Source organism: Neopsephotus bourkii, unplaced genomic scaffold (genome assembly GCF_033783945.1).
Source record: "Neopsephotus bourkii isolate Nb327-2 ecotype Australia unplaced genomic scaffold, CSIRO-AGI_Nbou_v1 NB_333, whole genome shotgun sequence".
Lineage (NCBI taxonomy): Eukaryota > Metazoa > Chordata > Aves > Psittaciformes > Psittacidae > Neopsephotus > Neopsephotus bourkii.
This window is the reverse complement of record NW_026900839.1, coordinates 2280888-2299120: the sequence shown is the minus strand read 5'-3', so window position 1 is coordinate 2299120 and position 18233 is coordinate 2280888. Positions and strand designations below refer to the sequence as shown.

The following is an 18233-nucleotide window of genomic DNA, read 5'->3' as shown; positions in this document are numbered from 1 at the left end:
TAGACAGAAGATGGAGCCACAGAGAACTAAGAGAAAATTGGGGTTCTCTTCCTAAGGACAGTTGTGGTGTGAATTTACTGCTTGTGAAACATCCTGACTGGTCTGGCAGCCCCAGAGCATAACAGTGTGTGGTGAGTAAAGGTATCTTACAGACAACAGCAGAAAAGGTTTTTCCCCTTTCCTCTCTAACCATAGGTCTAGTCCAGACAGATCTATACATCTACCACAAGCTCTCAGCACCTTCCAGCCATTTCTATCACATTCAACCCCACTGGACAAGAGGCTGCAGTGGAGTAGTTGGTTTGCAATCTCAAATAATTGATAATGACTCCCTCATGTACCATAGAACAGCTCTTTGATGGCCCATTCAAATTCGATGCAAAGAAAATTATCAAAACTATCTCTGAGAACTGGAACAAGGCCACCAAAGAGCACTGGGTTGTTATCCAGGCATTGATGAGAGCTTCTGACAATCTTAACATGGGATAGAACAGATACCATTCAGCACTAAAGCCCTCCTCACTGATCCAGTCATTTTCAGCCTTCCCTTCCTCAGACTTTATCTACACATACCAACAGGGACTGATTCTGTCTGGGCACAGATGCTCCTTTCAGCTGCTGTAATACAAGATAGGGAGGCAACTTTTTATCTCTTTAGTCTAATCCCAGAGGTAAAGCATCATTAGTGGACCTTCCTTTAGCTAACCAGAAGCACCTGTACTGCCACTGCTACTGCTTTGGACTTTGTGATAATGCTTCCAAGGACTGCAGAGGTAAAGAATCAGATGATCTTCAGGCTCTTACTACCAAGTTTCATCTGGTGTGACATTTAACTGCTATGACTCCTGGAGTCTGCTCCCTGATTGGCTTATATTTGGAATAGTATCCAGAAATTACTGTCTAATGTCCAGTCCTGCATATGTGGATACATGGATGAAAATGAGCTTCCAGCTATGTAGAAAAAGAGCTCGTGACTTGCTTCCAAGAACCTGGATTTCGCGTCCAAGAGAGCATTTTTGTAAAGCCAACCAATCACTGAAGGTTCAAGTAAACCGCACTTCCAAGAGCGAGCAGATGAGGAGCACAATCAAAAATGAAGGCACAATATCTCCTTCCAAATTCTACAGCAATATTCCTAGGTATCACCTGCAGGATCAGAGAGGGAGATCTTCCAGTAGTGGAGTCTTAAAATATCATTAAAAATCAATATCCAAATAGCTTTGATCAATGCCTTAGAAACTCTCAGCAGCATTCCCTGATTCCACTCAAGTCAGCAGTGAGCAGGGCCAGGGAAAGGTCCTTCCTGTGAAGCATGGCTCTAGGGGTCAAGAAAGGACACTGCAATATAACGGGTTCCTTTGGTGGTTGGAAGACCTTCATGGTAGTGGGTCAGGCGTCCTGGATGCATAAGGGTCCATCCTTTTCGTGGAGCTCGAATGGAGCAATTGTAGCGCAGGAACCGGCAGCCTCCTCCCTGATGGAAACACAAGAGACACATCAGCTTGGTACATCAGCACCTCAGGGAAAAGAGTCTCTGCCTCCTTCTTGGAAACCTTCAGAAAATATGAGAAGGTACTTGGAGAATCTTCTGTGTTCTGATGCATTCAAGAATATTTTTACCCTAGACAGTTATTCCTTGACATCCTTAGTGTGAAGAAGCCAGATGTGGGTAAGAAAAGGGTTTCCAGCTGCCTGGACCGCTCCAGAAGCTGTACTGCATTCCTGACACACTGGCACACACTTACCTCATAGTCTATCCCAACTTTGTTCAAAGCAATGTTAATGGTAAAGGTGGAAGCATCATGGTGGGGCACTAAAGAGGGCTGCTCATCAGGTTTGTAGCGAACGACAAAGGCCAGCTCAAACTGAGTCTGTGGTAGAGAAGAACAAAGTGCACATCAGTTACAGGGCTATGATAGTCCATGGCTATTGAGTTGCAGAGTAGGGTGTGATAAAGTGCATCCTGCTGCTAGGAGAGAAAGGTAACAATAAGGCAGGAGAACGTCATTAGAAATCATGTATTTCCGATGCATCTACTTACATCATACTCAGGGTCAACTGGGAAATCATATGCATACTGCAAGAAGATTCCAGCAGTCTTTTCCAAGCTGCAACTAGAGGAAGTGCTGATCTGAGCATGAGTTTTGATGCTAAGGCACACATACCTTGGTATAGTATCCTGGGTACAGTTTCTCTGTGATGGGTGCAATATAGTCCAGAAGAAACTTATACCATTCTCTTTCAAAGCCAATCTGGTTCATGTGTATGTCAATAGTTGGGACGTTCTCATATCCTCCTTGTATTCTGCTGTCCTAAAACAGAATCATGAAAATACCCATAAGGATGGGAACCTTGGACTTCAGGAGTGAAGAGCACTTGTTTCTGGTAACTATGAGTAAGAAAGATTTTTACTGATCCGAAATTTCAGGACTGACAACTCATTTCAAGTAATAATTACAACCTAAGGTAAAAAAACTACCATCAGAAGGGCTGAACACTGTAACTTCAGAGGATGCTAAAGAGGGGTCCAGAAAATTCATTCACATTTAAGAACAGGGGCAAAATCATAGAGCCAAATCAGGAACAAAACTGTTTTGCCTCCAGTTTCCTGGTTTAACTGAGAGATCTAAGAGCCTCCTACAGGAGGCACCGCTGCCATCCAATACACATGAACGATGGTGTGACCCAGATATCAAAAAGCTCCTGCTTCTTCTTACCGTGTTATCACCTGTGGACCACTGGCCATAATGTTCCATTTCTTCCACCAGCTCATCACAGGCAATGTCAGTGAATATGGGGAACCAGTAAACATCTGGGCAGGGCTGCAGAAAGTAGACAGGTGAGAATAGCAGAAACGAGGACATGTGCTTGAGGCAAAAGGAGTAAAACTAAACTGATTACAGGCTGAGTTAGTTTAAGTGGAAAGTAACTGAAATATTGAGGATAGACATTTGTCTTCTGACATATGTGCTCCACTTCCACTTAAGAGAGCTGGAGATGTACTTCTAGAAGAATGATTTGGCTCTAAAAATACTTTCAAGGTCACGATTCCTCTGGATTTGAAAGACTATGAGGTTGTGCTGAACTGCTTATTCCTAAGTGTGACAGTAGTGACGACTGTCATTCTCAGGAATGTCTTCAGCATTGTCCTGATGCTAATCTCCCATTCTGATGGATAAGAGTGATGTTTTCTTACCATTTCTACCAATTTCCCTTTCAGAGCTGCTGTGTAGTTTTCATGGATGTACTTTTCCCTCCAGTCCTGCAGTTAAAAGATAAGCAAACCAGTCATTTCTGTGGGGCCTGGTTAAAGAGGCAGTGAAAGGCCAGGCACTCATGCAGCAGTTATTTCACAGGCTTTGAAAATCCACGTTATGAATCACACAAACACCCTCTCTTTAACTTCTATAACTATTCTTCTCATCCCACCTGAGAGACATTGTTATACAAAGCCTGGACCTTCCGTATTGGTGAAGCTGGTCATGGAATCTTCACGTCACATTGCTAAGCCATGCTAAGCTGAGCATGCAGGTTCTCTCACCTCAGGATTGCTGAATATTTGCCAGAGGTCATTGTGGAGGTGAGTTGTCTGATAATTCTCCAGGGACAATATGTGCCCAAACTGATGCCGATTTGTCAGGTACATGAAGACTCCCTGCAGGATAAAGGGAAAGAATCAAGACCTCACATTTCTGTGAGCCACTGTGAAATATAAGCACTGGACAGTTCTCAAATGCTGACGGCTCTGCCCAAGCAGTTCATTTAGCCATTCTTTCTCCTATGAGCCTTCAGTTTAATCTTCACCCTCAATATGAGGAACTTTGAAAGGTTATAGGCAGTACTTCTGTACCTCTTGTCAGCCAGGCTTGGAAGCAGAGCAGAGCAGCTGCTGTGAGATTAGGTTCTTCCTTTTACCCTGTCAAACCCATTTAGAACAGTCCTCAACAAGCCCAAGAACAAACCTGTTATCCACATTTAGTGGTCCCTGGCTCTGTGTAGTTTCACAGCAAGCCAGAAATCCCACACTGTTCCAAGCCGGAAGAGTATTGAATAATGCCAGTTCACCCCGTCCCATGCCCCACAGAGCTGAATTCCTTGAAACGACTTAATCCTGTCACCTCCACTCTGGCATGCAGTTCTCTCCTGGCAGCCTCTCTCTCCTCAACTGACCTGATTCCGAACGTTGTGGCAGAAAGCCATATCAGTATCCAGCTTGCCACTATGGAAGAGATCTCCCTGGTCAAGCTCCGATCGCAGAACCTTGGCTTTAACCAAGTAAACGCTGCTGATGTAGGGAACGTTCCAAAGCCCACTGAAACACATGGATAGAAGGGCAAGACTTGAAATACCACTAAGACAAGCTGCTGGACTGGACAAGATGGCAGGCAGCACTGCAGTGTCAGCCAGGCTTGCCTAAATGAGCCAACTCAGAACAGTAGGGAGAAACCATACCAGCAGGGATTATCATTCCAGGAAAAACCACTTATATTGCCCAGAGCTTTTAAGATGCACAAATGTTAGTCCTTTGTGAAAGTAATTAATTGACATTGTGTGGTTTTGCTGGGACATAATTAATGGCTTGAAAATCTTCCCAGAGAGATCAACATAGTTTTTTCCAGTGATTTAAACCAGTGAAGCAGCCAGAAGTGCATAAACTGATTTCCAGCATTTATCGCATGCATAACAGCCTAAAAAATAAAGAGAGGGGCCCTCAAGAATATGAATAAGCCAACAACTGTGTTTTGTGAATATACCAATCAAGGATCACATGGTATTTTATGAAGACTATCTGATGAAGATTAAACAGCACTTCACAGGATTTTAAGGATCACACTAACTACAACTGACATGAGCAAGATGAAGTGATTTCAGCCAAGTCAGAACTCGCAAACACTAACTCTGATCACAAGAAAATCTGCCTGAAGTACCTTATCATCTCTACTCAGAAGAGAACATAGAGCAGTTTCCAAATGGGAGTAGAGACTTCTTTTCCTTTCCTATACACAAAGATAGCTGTGCTCTCTGGTTCTTTGACATTACCTACTTTGATGAGAATGTGCTGCAGCAATGTAAATTCCTCAAATGCAGAAATGTTTTACATCTGAGGAACTGCACCAGTAAGAAGCTCTCTTTGCATACTCACACTCTCCGCCTTTGAACAATATCCACATAATCTTCTGAGCGGGCATAGTACCCATCAGGGCTCAGTGCTCCCCAGAAATTTGACCACAGCTTCTCATGACGGCTTACCAGTGGGGCAATCACCAGCCTGTGAGCACAAAAGGAATTGCAGGACAAGATGTTACCACAGGAAGAGAAGGGAAAGATTTACAATCCACTGGACTGTAAGAGTCAGAGTCTCCCACACTTACAGAGTTTCCAATTCTGTTAACTCTGTTGGAATAGAATCCCACATAAGAAAGGGCAAACATGGTCACAATCTATCTAACTGCACCCTGCAGTAGGTGTTTTAGAATCTTGTTTGTTCTAGCACCTATATAAAGACAAAACTAGAGATGGCTTACACCCACTGCCTAAAATCCAGGGATTACAACTACTGTAAAAAAAGACTAAAGAAGAGGTTTTGTCCGATATTCTGACAATGTTCTCCTAGTGCTTTACATATCGCAGTGATAAAAGAGCTCACTGTATTCCTCGTGTAAAAGATGACCAGTAAGGATTGCTCAGACCAAAGAACCTACTTGTTCTGCTCAATCAGGATCCTTAGAGTTTCTGTGTTCTTCAGAACTATCTCAGCATCCAGGCTAAAGTAATAGTCACAGCCAGGATCCTTTCTGCACAAATCCCTATAGACAAAGAGCAAGAAGAGTCATAGTGGACATGGGGAATTAAGAAAATAGAAAGGAAAGGGTAACTGAAAGAAGAGTAGCATCCACTTGACAGTGATGATCCTCAGATGAAACAGACTGTCTTAGTGTGGACACAGGCTGACTCTGAAAGCCATCACATATGGCTTCTTCACTTACATGCCCAGGTTACGTGCCTCAGCATTCTCCATCTCATCATCTGGCCCAATCACTTTGACAGCAAGATATTCTTTGCCATGCTCTTTAACAAAAGAGTCCACCTGCATCAAGTGATGTTGTTCCTATTCCAAAAGAAAAATAAGGAAAAAGATGGGCTCATCCCAGGGTGCTCAGGCTCCTGTTCTCAAAAATGCCAAAGCAGACAAGTAACAGCTCTTCCCACTTCCAATTCTTTACAGCTGGATGGAGCAATCTTATAGGTGCCACTGCAGATAAGTACTGGAATTCTGGTGTCCTCAGCATAAAAAGGACATGGAACTGTTGGAACAAGGCCAGAGGAGGCCACAAAGTTGATCAGGGGACTGGAGCACCTCCCATATGAACACAGGCTGAGAAAGCCTGGAGAAGAGAAGCTGCATGGAGACTTCAGAGCACACTTCCAGTATCTGAAATGGGCCTATAAGGATGCTGGGGAGGGACTCTTCCTTAGGGACTGTAGTGACAGGACAAGGGGTAACGGGTTCAAACTTAACAGGGGAAGTTTAGATTGGGTATAAGGAAGTTCTTTACTGTGAGGGTGGTGAGGCACTGGAATGGGTTGCCCAGGGAGGTTGTGAATGCTCCATCCCTGGCAGTGCTCAAGGCCAGGATGGACAGAGCCTTGGGTGAGATGGTTTAGTGTGAGGTGTCCCTGCCCACTGCAGGGGGGTTGGAACTGGATGATCTTAAGGTCCTTTCCAACCCTAACTAGTCTATGATTCTATGACTCCATGACTACAGAGCCTGGAAGTCTAGCCAAAGGTTGCAGGGGTGCCTAGAGTACAGGAGTACATTTTCCCCACATTTGCTAAGACTCCTACAAGCCAGCTTTACTTACATGGTTGTGAATGAAGAGCTGGATTCGTTCCTTTGGGTAATGAAGGTTAAGAAGCCTCAGGAAAAACTGGGAAAGGAACGGAGTGGGCTGCTCGATGAAAATGCCAATCAGAATCATTGGTAATGCCTCATCCTACATTGAGTGGAAAGAGAAGTGCTGGCTCATGTAACACATCAGACACAGGAGACCCCATTGTAAGACCTGAGAGCTTTGAATAGATATTAGTCTTACCTTAAACCCCGTGAGGCTTCGAAGACCTTCATCACACACAGTGCAGCCAGTCTCAAATGTCCATATTTGAGGAATGTAGTTTCCCAGATAGTTGAGCTGCAGCTGCAAAAGGCAATTTACATTGTTACACGTTACAGGGCAGGGGAGTTTCTTTGCATCCACCCCCTATGTAAGATCATGTCTGATCAGAACTTCATTTACCCTCTTCTTGGACTAAAGAATCTGAAAAGCAGGAGAGCCTCAGGGTCCAATTACACATTAAGCTTTGAGCAGGACCCATCTTGTGCTACAGACCTGGACCACTTACTGTTTTTCAAACATAAATGTATAAAAGGAAAGTCAATATATGGGAAGACAGTGACCTAACAGACTTGAGCCTAAAGGGTCGCTTTGCAACAAATATAGACCAAATCTTTCCCCCAGGACATCCACTTACCTTGGTGGGTCCATTTCCATGAATCACCACAGGCAGAGTGTCATATAACAAGTTTCTTGCTCTCACTCGTGAGTTTTCAAACTTCAGAACCACCTCATCTAGAAAGGACATTGCCATCATGTTATCAGAGGAAGGCTTTTACTGATAATTGGCAGCAGAGTGCCTTGTTTCTACAGAATGACTGCTGAAAGATGAAAGCATGGACATTTATAGCCATGCACAAGTGGTTTAAGGGGTACAGACCACATCCAGAAAGGAGAAAAAATGTTCAGAGTGATCCTGTGAAGTAATAGGAGGATGGCTGGGAAGTTGGACAGAAATCCAACTTGCTGGGCTGGCACTTATGCCTTATATTGGCAATTTGCAAAAACCACACTGATAGAGTCTTTCAGAACAGGCATTTACAAACTCTGCAGTGAGGAACAACTGATGGTCAGGGAGGACTCGGGCCCTTCCCACCTGAGCATTCTATGTGTGTGTTGTCTCTTTCTCACCCCTCAGAGAAGTCCACCCTCCTGGCAGAGATCATCCAAGACATCTCCCCAAAACAACCACACAAAATCCATTGGAAAACAGACTAGCACAGAGCCAAGTTCCAGTCTGTACATGAGTCCAGGAGCTAAAAACTACCGTGCCATTACAATTTGTTACCTGACTGGAATAATGGTGGAATGGTGCATGACTATGAACTGAAAACAGGCAGCGGTGGCAGGAGAGTAAGTGAATCACTTTTGCCAGGACTAGAAAAATGAGTTATCAGCAGATCAGGTCAGCAAGTGCTCACAGGCAGTATCTGGCTGTGTCTCACTTTCTATGCCATTCCAGACAGAGTTCTGAAGCGGAAAGACAGGCAAGCCCCAGGCAGGGTTGTGTGTTATCACTTGCACTGAAAATCCCTCCTAGTTTTAATCTTCAAGGCTAATGCAATCTGACATGCTTGGAGATCAAAATGGTATGGAGGTGTAAGATGGAAAACCTGACCTGCATTCCCCCAAGTGAAGAGGCAACTGCAATAAGAACCTAGCTCGTCACAGTGGAATTGCAAATACATCCCAGAATTCTGGCAGAGGCTTTTTACTGAAGCTTATTCTGCAGAGACAGGAATTCCTGACATTTAATCCCTTCAGCCACAACTTTATTTCTGGTGTCAACATGCAGTTGCATTCCAAGGAGAAATAAGATTCCTTCTTCCATCTCACCTAATGCTCCATTTAAGTTTTGGAAGATCCGACTTCTTTGGTCTAGACTGATGTTGATACTTTCCTTTAAAAGAATGAGATAAATAACCTGAATTAGAACACAAGCGGGCACCCATTCTTTACTTGCAAGAGATCCTGTGGTGAGCAAAGATACATTGCATTCCCATGATCACTTCCATACTCGGGCTCTGAAGCCTAAAACACTCCTGGCTAATCCTCATTTTCACTTCAATCTGGGACAATTTGCCATTTTCTAAACGAATTTAAACTTATCAGGCAAACCCATGCAAAGAAACATTTTAAAGCTGTTGTGGGTGTGCCAATAATAATATGCAGCATATTAATGAAGTATCCTTGCAGGACACTCATATAAACGCTACATATAACATGCAGGAATGCCAAGACAGCAAAACCATCTGCTGTGAGGACAGTTTCTCACCATCTATCCACAGGGCAAGCGTTCCCCCAAGTGTTGCCCCAGGTACTGATGTCAAACCAGAATGCAGTAGGGACACAAGGCTAGCGTGTGCAAACTTTTTACCCCCTGCTACAAGACACTCTGACTGGATTTTTGTCAGACTAAAACTCAGCTCTGACTTAGAAGAGTTCAGTGCCCCTCCAGGCATCTGTCAAGATTGCTTACTTGAAAGGACAGCAGGGTGCTAACATCCGCTGTCTGAATGCCAAGCCAGTGGAATTACTCAGCCTTTAAGTGGCACAGGGCCAGAACTGCAGATGAGAACATCAAAGGAACTGTCCATGTCAAAATGTCACGGGGCCATATTCAGATTAGGGGAAGCAGAAAAGTGCAGCTGTTCTGAATTTTTTTACCAGCTTTGCAACTCCCTCCCTGATCAGTCTGAAAGCAATTTCCTATTTCTAATGTTTCCTCCTGACTTTACTCTTACAGTCTGACTTCTCAGTTCTCATGAATTTGTGGTGTCCCTTAGGGACAGACTGTGCTGCGTCATGCAGAACTGGGCAGGGACAACAGAAGCAGAATCACTCTGTGGGCTGGATGATTTGGCCAGTGCAGCACACAGTGCTGAATGGCAATGCTGCTTTCAGGGTCCATCCCAGGCTTCTAAATGATGTTACGTGGCATGCTGCAAAGGCTGATGTAGATTTTGATGGCCAGGATCTAGAGGTGTTTGCTGAAGGCAGTGCAGCCTCTCTGTTCCAGCAGGGCTACCTACTGTGACACCTACAGTCCCCATCCTGTGCATCAACAGTGGCTAAAAGGCTGTGAACCTTTGTCCCTTCATCACCTCAAATCTACTCAGGCCTCATCTGACTTGTTACCTAAAAGCTGCTGGTGCTAGGCTGGATATATCTAAGTCAGCACTACGCTCTGCAGGGAACAAATCTGGTTTCACATCCCCTGGGAGGAGGCTGGTTGGTTCTGTCACTCTCTACAGCTTTAAACATCAGCACATCTGGGCATGAGTTTCCAGTAAAACATGTTTTAAGACATTTACCATCCCAGTCACATTTTAAGTTTAAAGATAAAAACCTCTACTAACAGAACAAGGGAGTAGTGTCTAGAATGCAAATTTTCAGAAGGGAAACAAGCAACTAGACACACTACTGGCCTGTTCCATGTAAGGATGCCAGAGCAGTAACTAAGAGTCAGTATGTATGTGATTTACTTCTTTTACTGTCAACAAGGATACTGTATAGAGGCTTAACAGCAGGGCTCCTCAGATAACTCCTCCTCATCCCAAAATCTAGTTACACCTACTCTTTTTTCTGGATCCAAGAAGATGTTTGTATAGAAGAGCTGGTCACTGTCATCGTCCTGTCCTTTCCACTCCTCCACAAGCTTCATCAGGTTTGGAGCATAACCTATGAAGCCTGTGGGAATAAGCAGGAAGAGTTGTTTCAACCCATACAACCACAAAAGGGAAGTACTCCTGTATATACATTCTTTCACACACTTCTCACTTCTTTCACACAAAGTCTCACTCCACTCCGTGTTGCTGCAGAGACACATGAACTTTCAGCAAAGGGATGTATAGACCGCACTTCCCAACATGGACTGACACCAGAATCAAACCTGTCATCTTCAGCATCAGCAAAGCTCAGAAACCCCCCACCCTGAAAAGGGAGAAGGGATAGGGAACAGGTTCCTATCCTCTACAGCCAATTCATAACTATGTAGGCAAAAGACAAGAGCATTGTTAATCTTTCCATTACGGCCAGATATGCACAGGGCTTCAGCCTGCACCATCTTCTACACAGATGTTTTCCACACCTGGTCACTTGCTACTTCTCCCAAAGCCCTTCTAAAGGAATAAGATGCTCATAGCAGTTCTCAGCTGAAGGAATGCTCTGTGTCTTACCTCCAGAACCCAGGAAGCGCTTTCCATCTCGCACCTGAGGGTACTTGGCTTCCAGCTTTCTGTCAGGGTAGATGTAGTTTTCTGCTGAGAAGACCACCTTGCTCTTGGCTTGTTTGAACTTCTTCAGCAGTTCTCTGGGGCCCGAAGCAAAGAGTACATCATAGCTAAAGACAGACAAGAAAGGGACAGAAAGGAATGGAGTCAGAAAAACACGTCAGTGTGCTAAGTTTCTAGAAACAGCTAATGCTTTAGGAATCCCTTTACTTTAATTCTGCCTCACAGTATTACTTTTTTTGTCACAATTATAGCTAATTAAAGTGCAATTTTATTCATAGAGTGGAAGATAATACTTTTCATTGCATCAGATTCCAAACTGGCTTGGGGCAACTTATGCCCATTCTTACTTTCACAGAGTTTTCACTGATGATAAAAACAAACCTTCCAAGCTGAAAAACATCCTGATCTTGCTTTTCCCCCTTTTAGAACCGTGAAGCCCTGGTGCCTTCACTGTCTGTACCAACCTATTGGAAGAAGAACTGCTCTGCCATTTCTTTCTAGATTAAAGAAACCCACAGGTGTTTTTACATCTGGCATCCTGCCACTCTCCACTGAGCTCCCTGCAAACCTTCAGGAGTAACCTATGCTGAACATCAATCACTGGACGCTGCACTCCAGCTGCTGTCTCTTCAGTACTGGTTAGAACTGACTAATTCCCACACAATACTCCCAGAATCAGACTTGCATTTTCTGCAAGAGGATCTGCATACTTTAAACTCATTTTGGTGAGTGAAAAAGTTACTCATTCCAGAGATTAATCATCTCAACTTCTCTAAACACACATAGATATTTGGACCTGCAAAAGACATCTCCCTGCGATGGGAGCTAGAAACAGATACACAGATCCCAGCCCTCCCTATTGCTGGGCATATGAAAAGACATTGAGACTCCAAACTATCCTTTTCCCTCTTCACATTTCTCTGGCAGACTAACTCTTGGCTCCCAGGATTGTGCTGCAGCCTGCCTTACCTTATAAAACAAATAGTTCTGGTAAGAAAGGCCTGCCTGGATTCACAGAAATTGTCTCTTCTTTCTTTGCAGATGAAGGCAGCCAAATTCCACCATGGCAGAAACAGGTATAATGCTATCAACTCTATGCCAGAGCTGGAATCAGCCTATTCAGACCTTCCCAGCTGCCACGGATGCAGCTCTCAGCAACTCTCAGGCAACTGCAGAGAATTCAGGGGGGCACACCTTCCAAAAGCAATTTACTTCACAGTAAATTTCTTCCTAGTAAGAACCTGTCCAAACAGCCTTAGGATTCAGTTCATGGCAAATACTTTCCAACCCATTACCTCTCTATGAAAAGGATGATCAAATCTTCCTTATCCGCATACTGCTTCAAAGCTGACTTCAAGAGTCGGACCTTCTGCCCACCTCCTGCTGGCTTCTTGTCATCTCCGCCCTTCCACTCCTCATTCAGCCCCAGCACCTAAAGAATGACAAGCACAGGGTCTACCAAATAGGTCATTTTCCCAGCCAGACTCACAGAAAAGGACCAGAACCCACTAAGTGACTAATCCTGACAATTCCCAGTGCAGATCCCAACAAAAAGCCTTCCAGAATCAAAACAGATGAACCAGGTATATTCACTAGCCTTTGAACCCTTCTCTGGGATGGACAGAGTAACATGTAGCACAGTAACAAAGTGCTCTCAGCAACAGGGACAGAAGCACAAGCTGTACTGTGTATTTTGGCATTGCAATGGAAAAGTGCCGCAGGGCTCCCTTGAGCAGGAGTTATGGATCTCACTCAGGACAGAATAAAAGACTGGGCAGAAATGCCCCAGTCACAGTACTTAGTGGCTTCTATTTAATCACTTTGTGGCCAAGTCTTATTCATTCCACACTCAAAATTCCCTCTGACCAACCACCGAGGCTGATGCCATCACCTGGACTTTGTAGTTGAAGAACTGGGCTGATCTTCTGAAACGCTGGAACCCCTCGGTCTGCTTGGTGGCAACAGTAAGAACCAGCAGGTTTTCTGCATGTAGGAGAAAGCACAAGAGACACATTCAACTTGTTTTCACAACCATCTGTTTTGTACCTGATGAAGAGGCTTTACTATCAACACTGAGCCAAATTAGGGATCAATAATCTTAGAGGTACTTGACAGACATGACAAAGGGAAGTCAAAATCCAACCACTGAGAAGCAAAGTGACTTTCCCAGTACATTCTTTATGTTGATCATGAATCCAGCAATAGAACCCAGGAGTCTCAACCTTTGCACAAAGAGTCAGTGCTGTTGAAGGACAGACACAGGTTGCACCTGTTCTATGTGACATTGGCAGATGTTCATTTGAAATCAGGCAAGGGAGGTAGTCAAGCTGTGGAGCTCCCATATCCTGCTGAGAAGCAAACACGCTGCTTACACCTCACCTGATTATACTGTACAATATTAAGCAATATTAAGCACTATAGGTGTTCTCACTGCCCAAAGCCTCAACCTCAGGAATAAAACTAGCTTCAAATCCTACTTATCTGCTGCCTGGACTTTCTTGCAACCAACCCAAAGATTCCCAGAAGGAAAAAAGAAAGAATGGATGCAGCCAATGTTTACTGGAGGAACTCTCACAGGGGACAGAATGTGGCAAAGACACTTTCAGGCTTCAGTGTTTGACTGAAGAACCCAAAACTAACTCCAGCACAAGCAAGACTGTTCCTTTGCAGTAGAGATTAGAACTTGATCCTGGATATAAAATGAGAGATTATGTAGAGATGATATTTCAATGCCTGAGTTATGAGCTAGAAAAAGAAAATACAATGTACTAAGTGGTTTTTTTCCCTGCTATTGAAAACTGCAATTCTCTTCTGCCACATAGAGCATGAAGAATTAAACCTGAAGATAAAATATAGACATACTACAAAATGCTCATTTGGAAGTACCCATTTAGTGCAATTGGCTCCATGTTCCCCACAGAGATGCTCTTTTGTCACTCAGCATTGACTGAGTGTAGGGAAGACCAAAATTAGGCTGAATGTAATTACTCCCTCTCCATGGCTGTTCCAATTTTCTACTGCATTCCTGAGGTGCTTTCCAGACTTTTTTCATGCATACACAAATGTGAATTAATTCTGCCATAACTTCCATTTACATGAACTTGATTTTCGTTTCCAGTTCCTTAAAAATGACAGCACTAAATCCTGAAGTTCTCTTTCAGAAGTTTCTCTATAGTACCACTGGAATATGTTGTTTATGTGGAAGCTCTGATTTATTCATTGTAATGATTAAATGCTAAACGTCATCTTAACAGTTTTGCTTAAGTAGAAAATTGTATAGGCTCTGGCAATAGTGCCTAAATGCAAACCCTGGCCATCTGATTTTAACATCAGAAAATACCTGGAAAATTGAAAGTACATTTTCTTGGCTTGAGCAGACTTCTTTTGGAACAATGATTTTTTTTCAATGGATGTACCAGATGCATCTTCCTGGTGTACCCAAACTGATATTCTGCCTGACAAGGGGTAACAGGTTCAAACTTAAACAAGGAAGGTTTAGGTTGGATATATGGACTTTCCTGTTAGGGTGGTGAGGCCCAGGGAGGTTGTGAACGCTCCATCCCTGGCAGTGTTCAAGGCCAGGCTGGACGAGGCCTTGGGTGGCATGGTTTAGTGTGAGGTGTCCCTGCCCATGGCAGGGGGGTTGGACCTAGACGATCTTAAGGTCCTTTTCAACCCTAACTATTCTATGATTCTATCTTAGAGAGGAAGGATCTAGATAGACCTGGCAAAGGCAGCAAAAGTGAAAAGTGTAAGACTCCAAGTTAGAAAGAGGATATTCCCAAGGAAATTCCTAAAATCCATCACCTGCATCAGAAAAAGAGAGGAGATTGGGAACAGTCAACAGACGGTCAGCTACAGGTGTATTTTGTTAGACACTTACACAGAGAAAGGATAAATGAAAGAATATGAATCCTGCAGTTTTTAAAGGCAGATTCTCAGAGGTATGAAGCGCATTCACAGTGTAGCTCCTCCAGCACACTCCAGCTCCTTGCGTCCTGTCCAGTCAGAGGGTGTAAACAAGTAAGTAAAATATATATATCCTCAGGGAATATGTTAAAGCCATTAAAGTTTCTAGCCATACAGCAGCATGCACAAAACTATGACAGCTCTATTAGATAGCTCAGAGCTCACGGTTTCTGAGAAGCTGAAGCTCATACTGCCAACAAAGAGGGGGGCAAATGTGGACTTGCTGGAAAGGAATGCATCTGTCTAGGTATCAAATTCTAGTAGCTGAAAAGAGAGGAGAAAGCATATGATAATAATGATAAAAGAAGGCAAGAAAGAAAAAGAGCATGACTATACAATTATTTCAGCCTGAATTCTCAGACACCTCAAATTAAATAGGTCCCTAATTCATTTTCACGCCACCACTCCAAGTAAGCAAACAACTGTTTACGATATGAGTGCCAGAAGTCTGTGGGAGGAGAGGTGAGAGCTAAAGGCTCACTCGGATGAACAGGAAGCGGTGTCCTGTTTCGAAGACAGTTTTAGTGTGCAGCATGTAAACTCACTGCAGCATGAAGAGCCAACACAGAGACAATGATCCCCCTCAGCAGAATTCCAAGTTACAGCTTCCCTTTTCATTACTGGTCTGTGGGGGAAGAACTCCCAGAGATATTCAGCTCAGTTTCTGTTTTGAGAAATCTTTTCAGTAGCTACAGCTTTCCATCCCAAGAGACATTCCTTCGGTCCAGTACTAGAAGCTCAAGCTGAGCTATGCTGCCTCCACTCCTTCTCCTTTAACCCCTTTTTCTCTTTCTCAAAGATGTTGCTGAACACTGGTACAGCTGATAGGTATTTCAGAGCCAGAGCAGTAAAGCCTTTTAGTTACAGTATCACAAGCAGGCGTTTTAAAACTTCCAAAAGCACTTTTATGCCTTCCTGTTACTTTTCAGTCGTAGAAATGGTTTTGTTAAGCTGGGCCTCCTGGGCCCGGAGACTCCTTGGGCTGACAATTAGAAATCGTATAACTGGCAAGGCTGCAGAATAGGAACACGGTGTGGTTAACAAAGCAAACATTGGACTAGGAAGCAGGGGAGCTGGGCTGTACTGCTAGCTCTGCTATGCAAAGATAAGTCAATCTTGCTACCCCTCTGTAGAATGATAATCTTTTCCATCTGTAGAATGATAATAAAGGGTATTTATCACTTTTGTGAGGGGTTTTGAGTACTATAGATGAAAGGGATCCTGTAGGGACCAAGCACTGGAACAGGGACTCCAATATCAGTATCAGAGTTTCATAGTAAGTGAGAATCTGTGACAAAATAAGCTCAGTAATGGCAGATTTCAGAGTTATTTAATCCTGCTCGGACTCTACAGGGAAATCACAGCTGCATTTTAGGACAAGGAATGAATTTATCCCTAGGCTGTGCTTTGGGAAACTGTGCCACTTCCTGTTCAGACAGAGTCCAAGAAAATACCATTAATACAGGGATCAAGTAGAAAAAATGCTGCATAATTTAGTAGTGGACAATATAATCTCTGTATTAAATTTGCATTTACTGAAGGTTGGTTTTTTTTTAAGAGTCAGTTAAGATTCAGTTATGCTCAGAGCTTTTGTAAAGATCTAAAAGAACATACGAGAGAGAATATCATCATTCTCACATTACTCTGGGGAAGCTGAGGTACAGAAAAGGCAAGGCATTTCTTCTTTAAGCCATGCCAGAAAGCAGTTTATTCCAAATCCCTCTTCCTATCCAACAGACCTCATGCTCTTTTCCCAGCACTTACGTTTTTATCTCTAGTTTCCTCTAAAGCCTCACTAAAACCATGGAAGACTTGGGGTGTGTGAGGAAAGCAGGATAGGAGAGATTAATTTCTTACTTGTATTTGTTTAATAGCTATACTAAACACTGAAATGGTTTTGCTTTACTTAAGCCACTATAGTTAAAGAACTCCTCTTCCAACACCCCACAGATACACATCAACTGTATTATTATTAGATAATATATATAATAAAGGTAACTACACCTGAATCACATATTGTGAAGGGAAATATTCTAAGTAACAATATGAAATCTCCTTTAATTGTCAATTCTCTAATGAAGACAGATAATGATCCAAACTTTTTGGCAGAGCAACAGCACATGAACCTTTGTCAGCCTGGCTGACATCCTGCAGCTGCCCTAATCCTCCACTGCTCTCCTAGCTACTCTTCAGAGCATCTACCCACTGTTTACATGGAGATAGACTTCTCTGTTCTTTTAGGAGCATCCTGGATCCCAGGTCACCGTGTGGCCAGACCAGGATCAAATGCTCTCTGTTTATCTAATTCTTGAACTGTGGAAGTTCAAGAGCAGAAGGGCTGACCAAAGTGGGATGCAGCCCAGGGGACTGCAAGTACTTTACTGGGATGAGATGGTGTCCAAGGCTGCTCTCACACCACTCGGAGCTGTGAGGAACTGAGGCGCTAAGAAGCATGTGCACAAGGCGCCCACGCCGTGCCCTGCCTCAGAACTCGGCAGCAGCTCCAGATGCCACTCAGGGGCTCTCACCCGCGGCGGGCGCTCTTCTCAGGCAATGCCTCCGAGCTTGACCGGGGCACAGAGGCCGGTGCTGCCGGTCCCCACCCTCGGCCCCGGCGCGGACGCCCCCTTACCTTCCTGCGGAGAGGCATCGCCGCCCCCTGCTCCAAGCAGCGCCAGCACCATCCAAAGCAGCAGCACCGCCGGAGACTCCATGGAGCCAAATCCCCGCCTGGATTCCAGCCCAGGAGCCCGTACTGACCGGAGGCGCTGCCTGCGGGACCGACCCGGCGGAAAGCAGCTCTAGAAAGCTCCGGGGCTGCTGAGCTTGTGCCACGCACCAGACCCGCCCGGCGGGGACGGGCGGAGGAAGCGGGAGGCGGGGGCTCCTCCTCCCGGGAAAGGCGGGGAAGCGGCAGGGGCCGGGCCGGGCTCGAGAGAGGAGCTCCAGGGCTTGTGCGGAGGGAACGGTTCCTTCTGCAGGGACGCGAAGTTCGTGGGGGTTGATCCCGGAGCTGCAGCAACTTTACCTTGGGTCAGGGTCCAGCCTTGCTGCCGGGGGGCACCGGCGGTGGGTCTGCGGGGGACGAAAGCAGCATTGTTAGCATGATTCTGTGATGAAGCAAACGGAGCCTGT

General features: G+C 44.5%; 1 protein-coding gene across 1 annotated transcript; it reads right to left on the bottom strand.

Moving 5' to 3' along the window:
* Positions 1 to 526: 526 nt before the first annotated feature.
* On the bottom strand, positions 527 to 17969 carry PLOD1 (procollagen-lysine,2-oxoglutarate 5-dioxygenase 1). The gene is made up of 19 exons (XM_061348019.1): positions 17731 to 17969; positions 13021 to 13112; positions 12425 to 12561; positions 11073 to 11236; positions 10472 to 10584; positions 8731 to 8794; positions 7532 to 7629; positions 7096 to 7197; positions 6865 to 6996; positions 5988 to 6109; positions 5703 to 5807; positions 5144 to 5269; positions 4171 to 4312; positions 3542 to 3655; positions 3197 to 3262; positions 2718 to 2822; positions 2166 to 2312; positions 1746 to 1871; positions 527 to 1474 (listed from the first exon to the last, which is right to left on the bottom strand). Exons 1-19 carry the CDS (start codon positions 17810 to 17812, stop codon positions 1319 to 1321), a joined length of 2193 nt encoding a protein of 730 aa, XP_061204003.1. The 5' UTR covers positions 17813 to 17969; the 3' UTR covers positions 527 to 1318.
* Between the last annotated feature and the right edge of the window lie 264 nt (positions 17970 to 18233).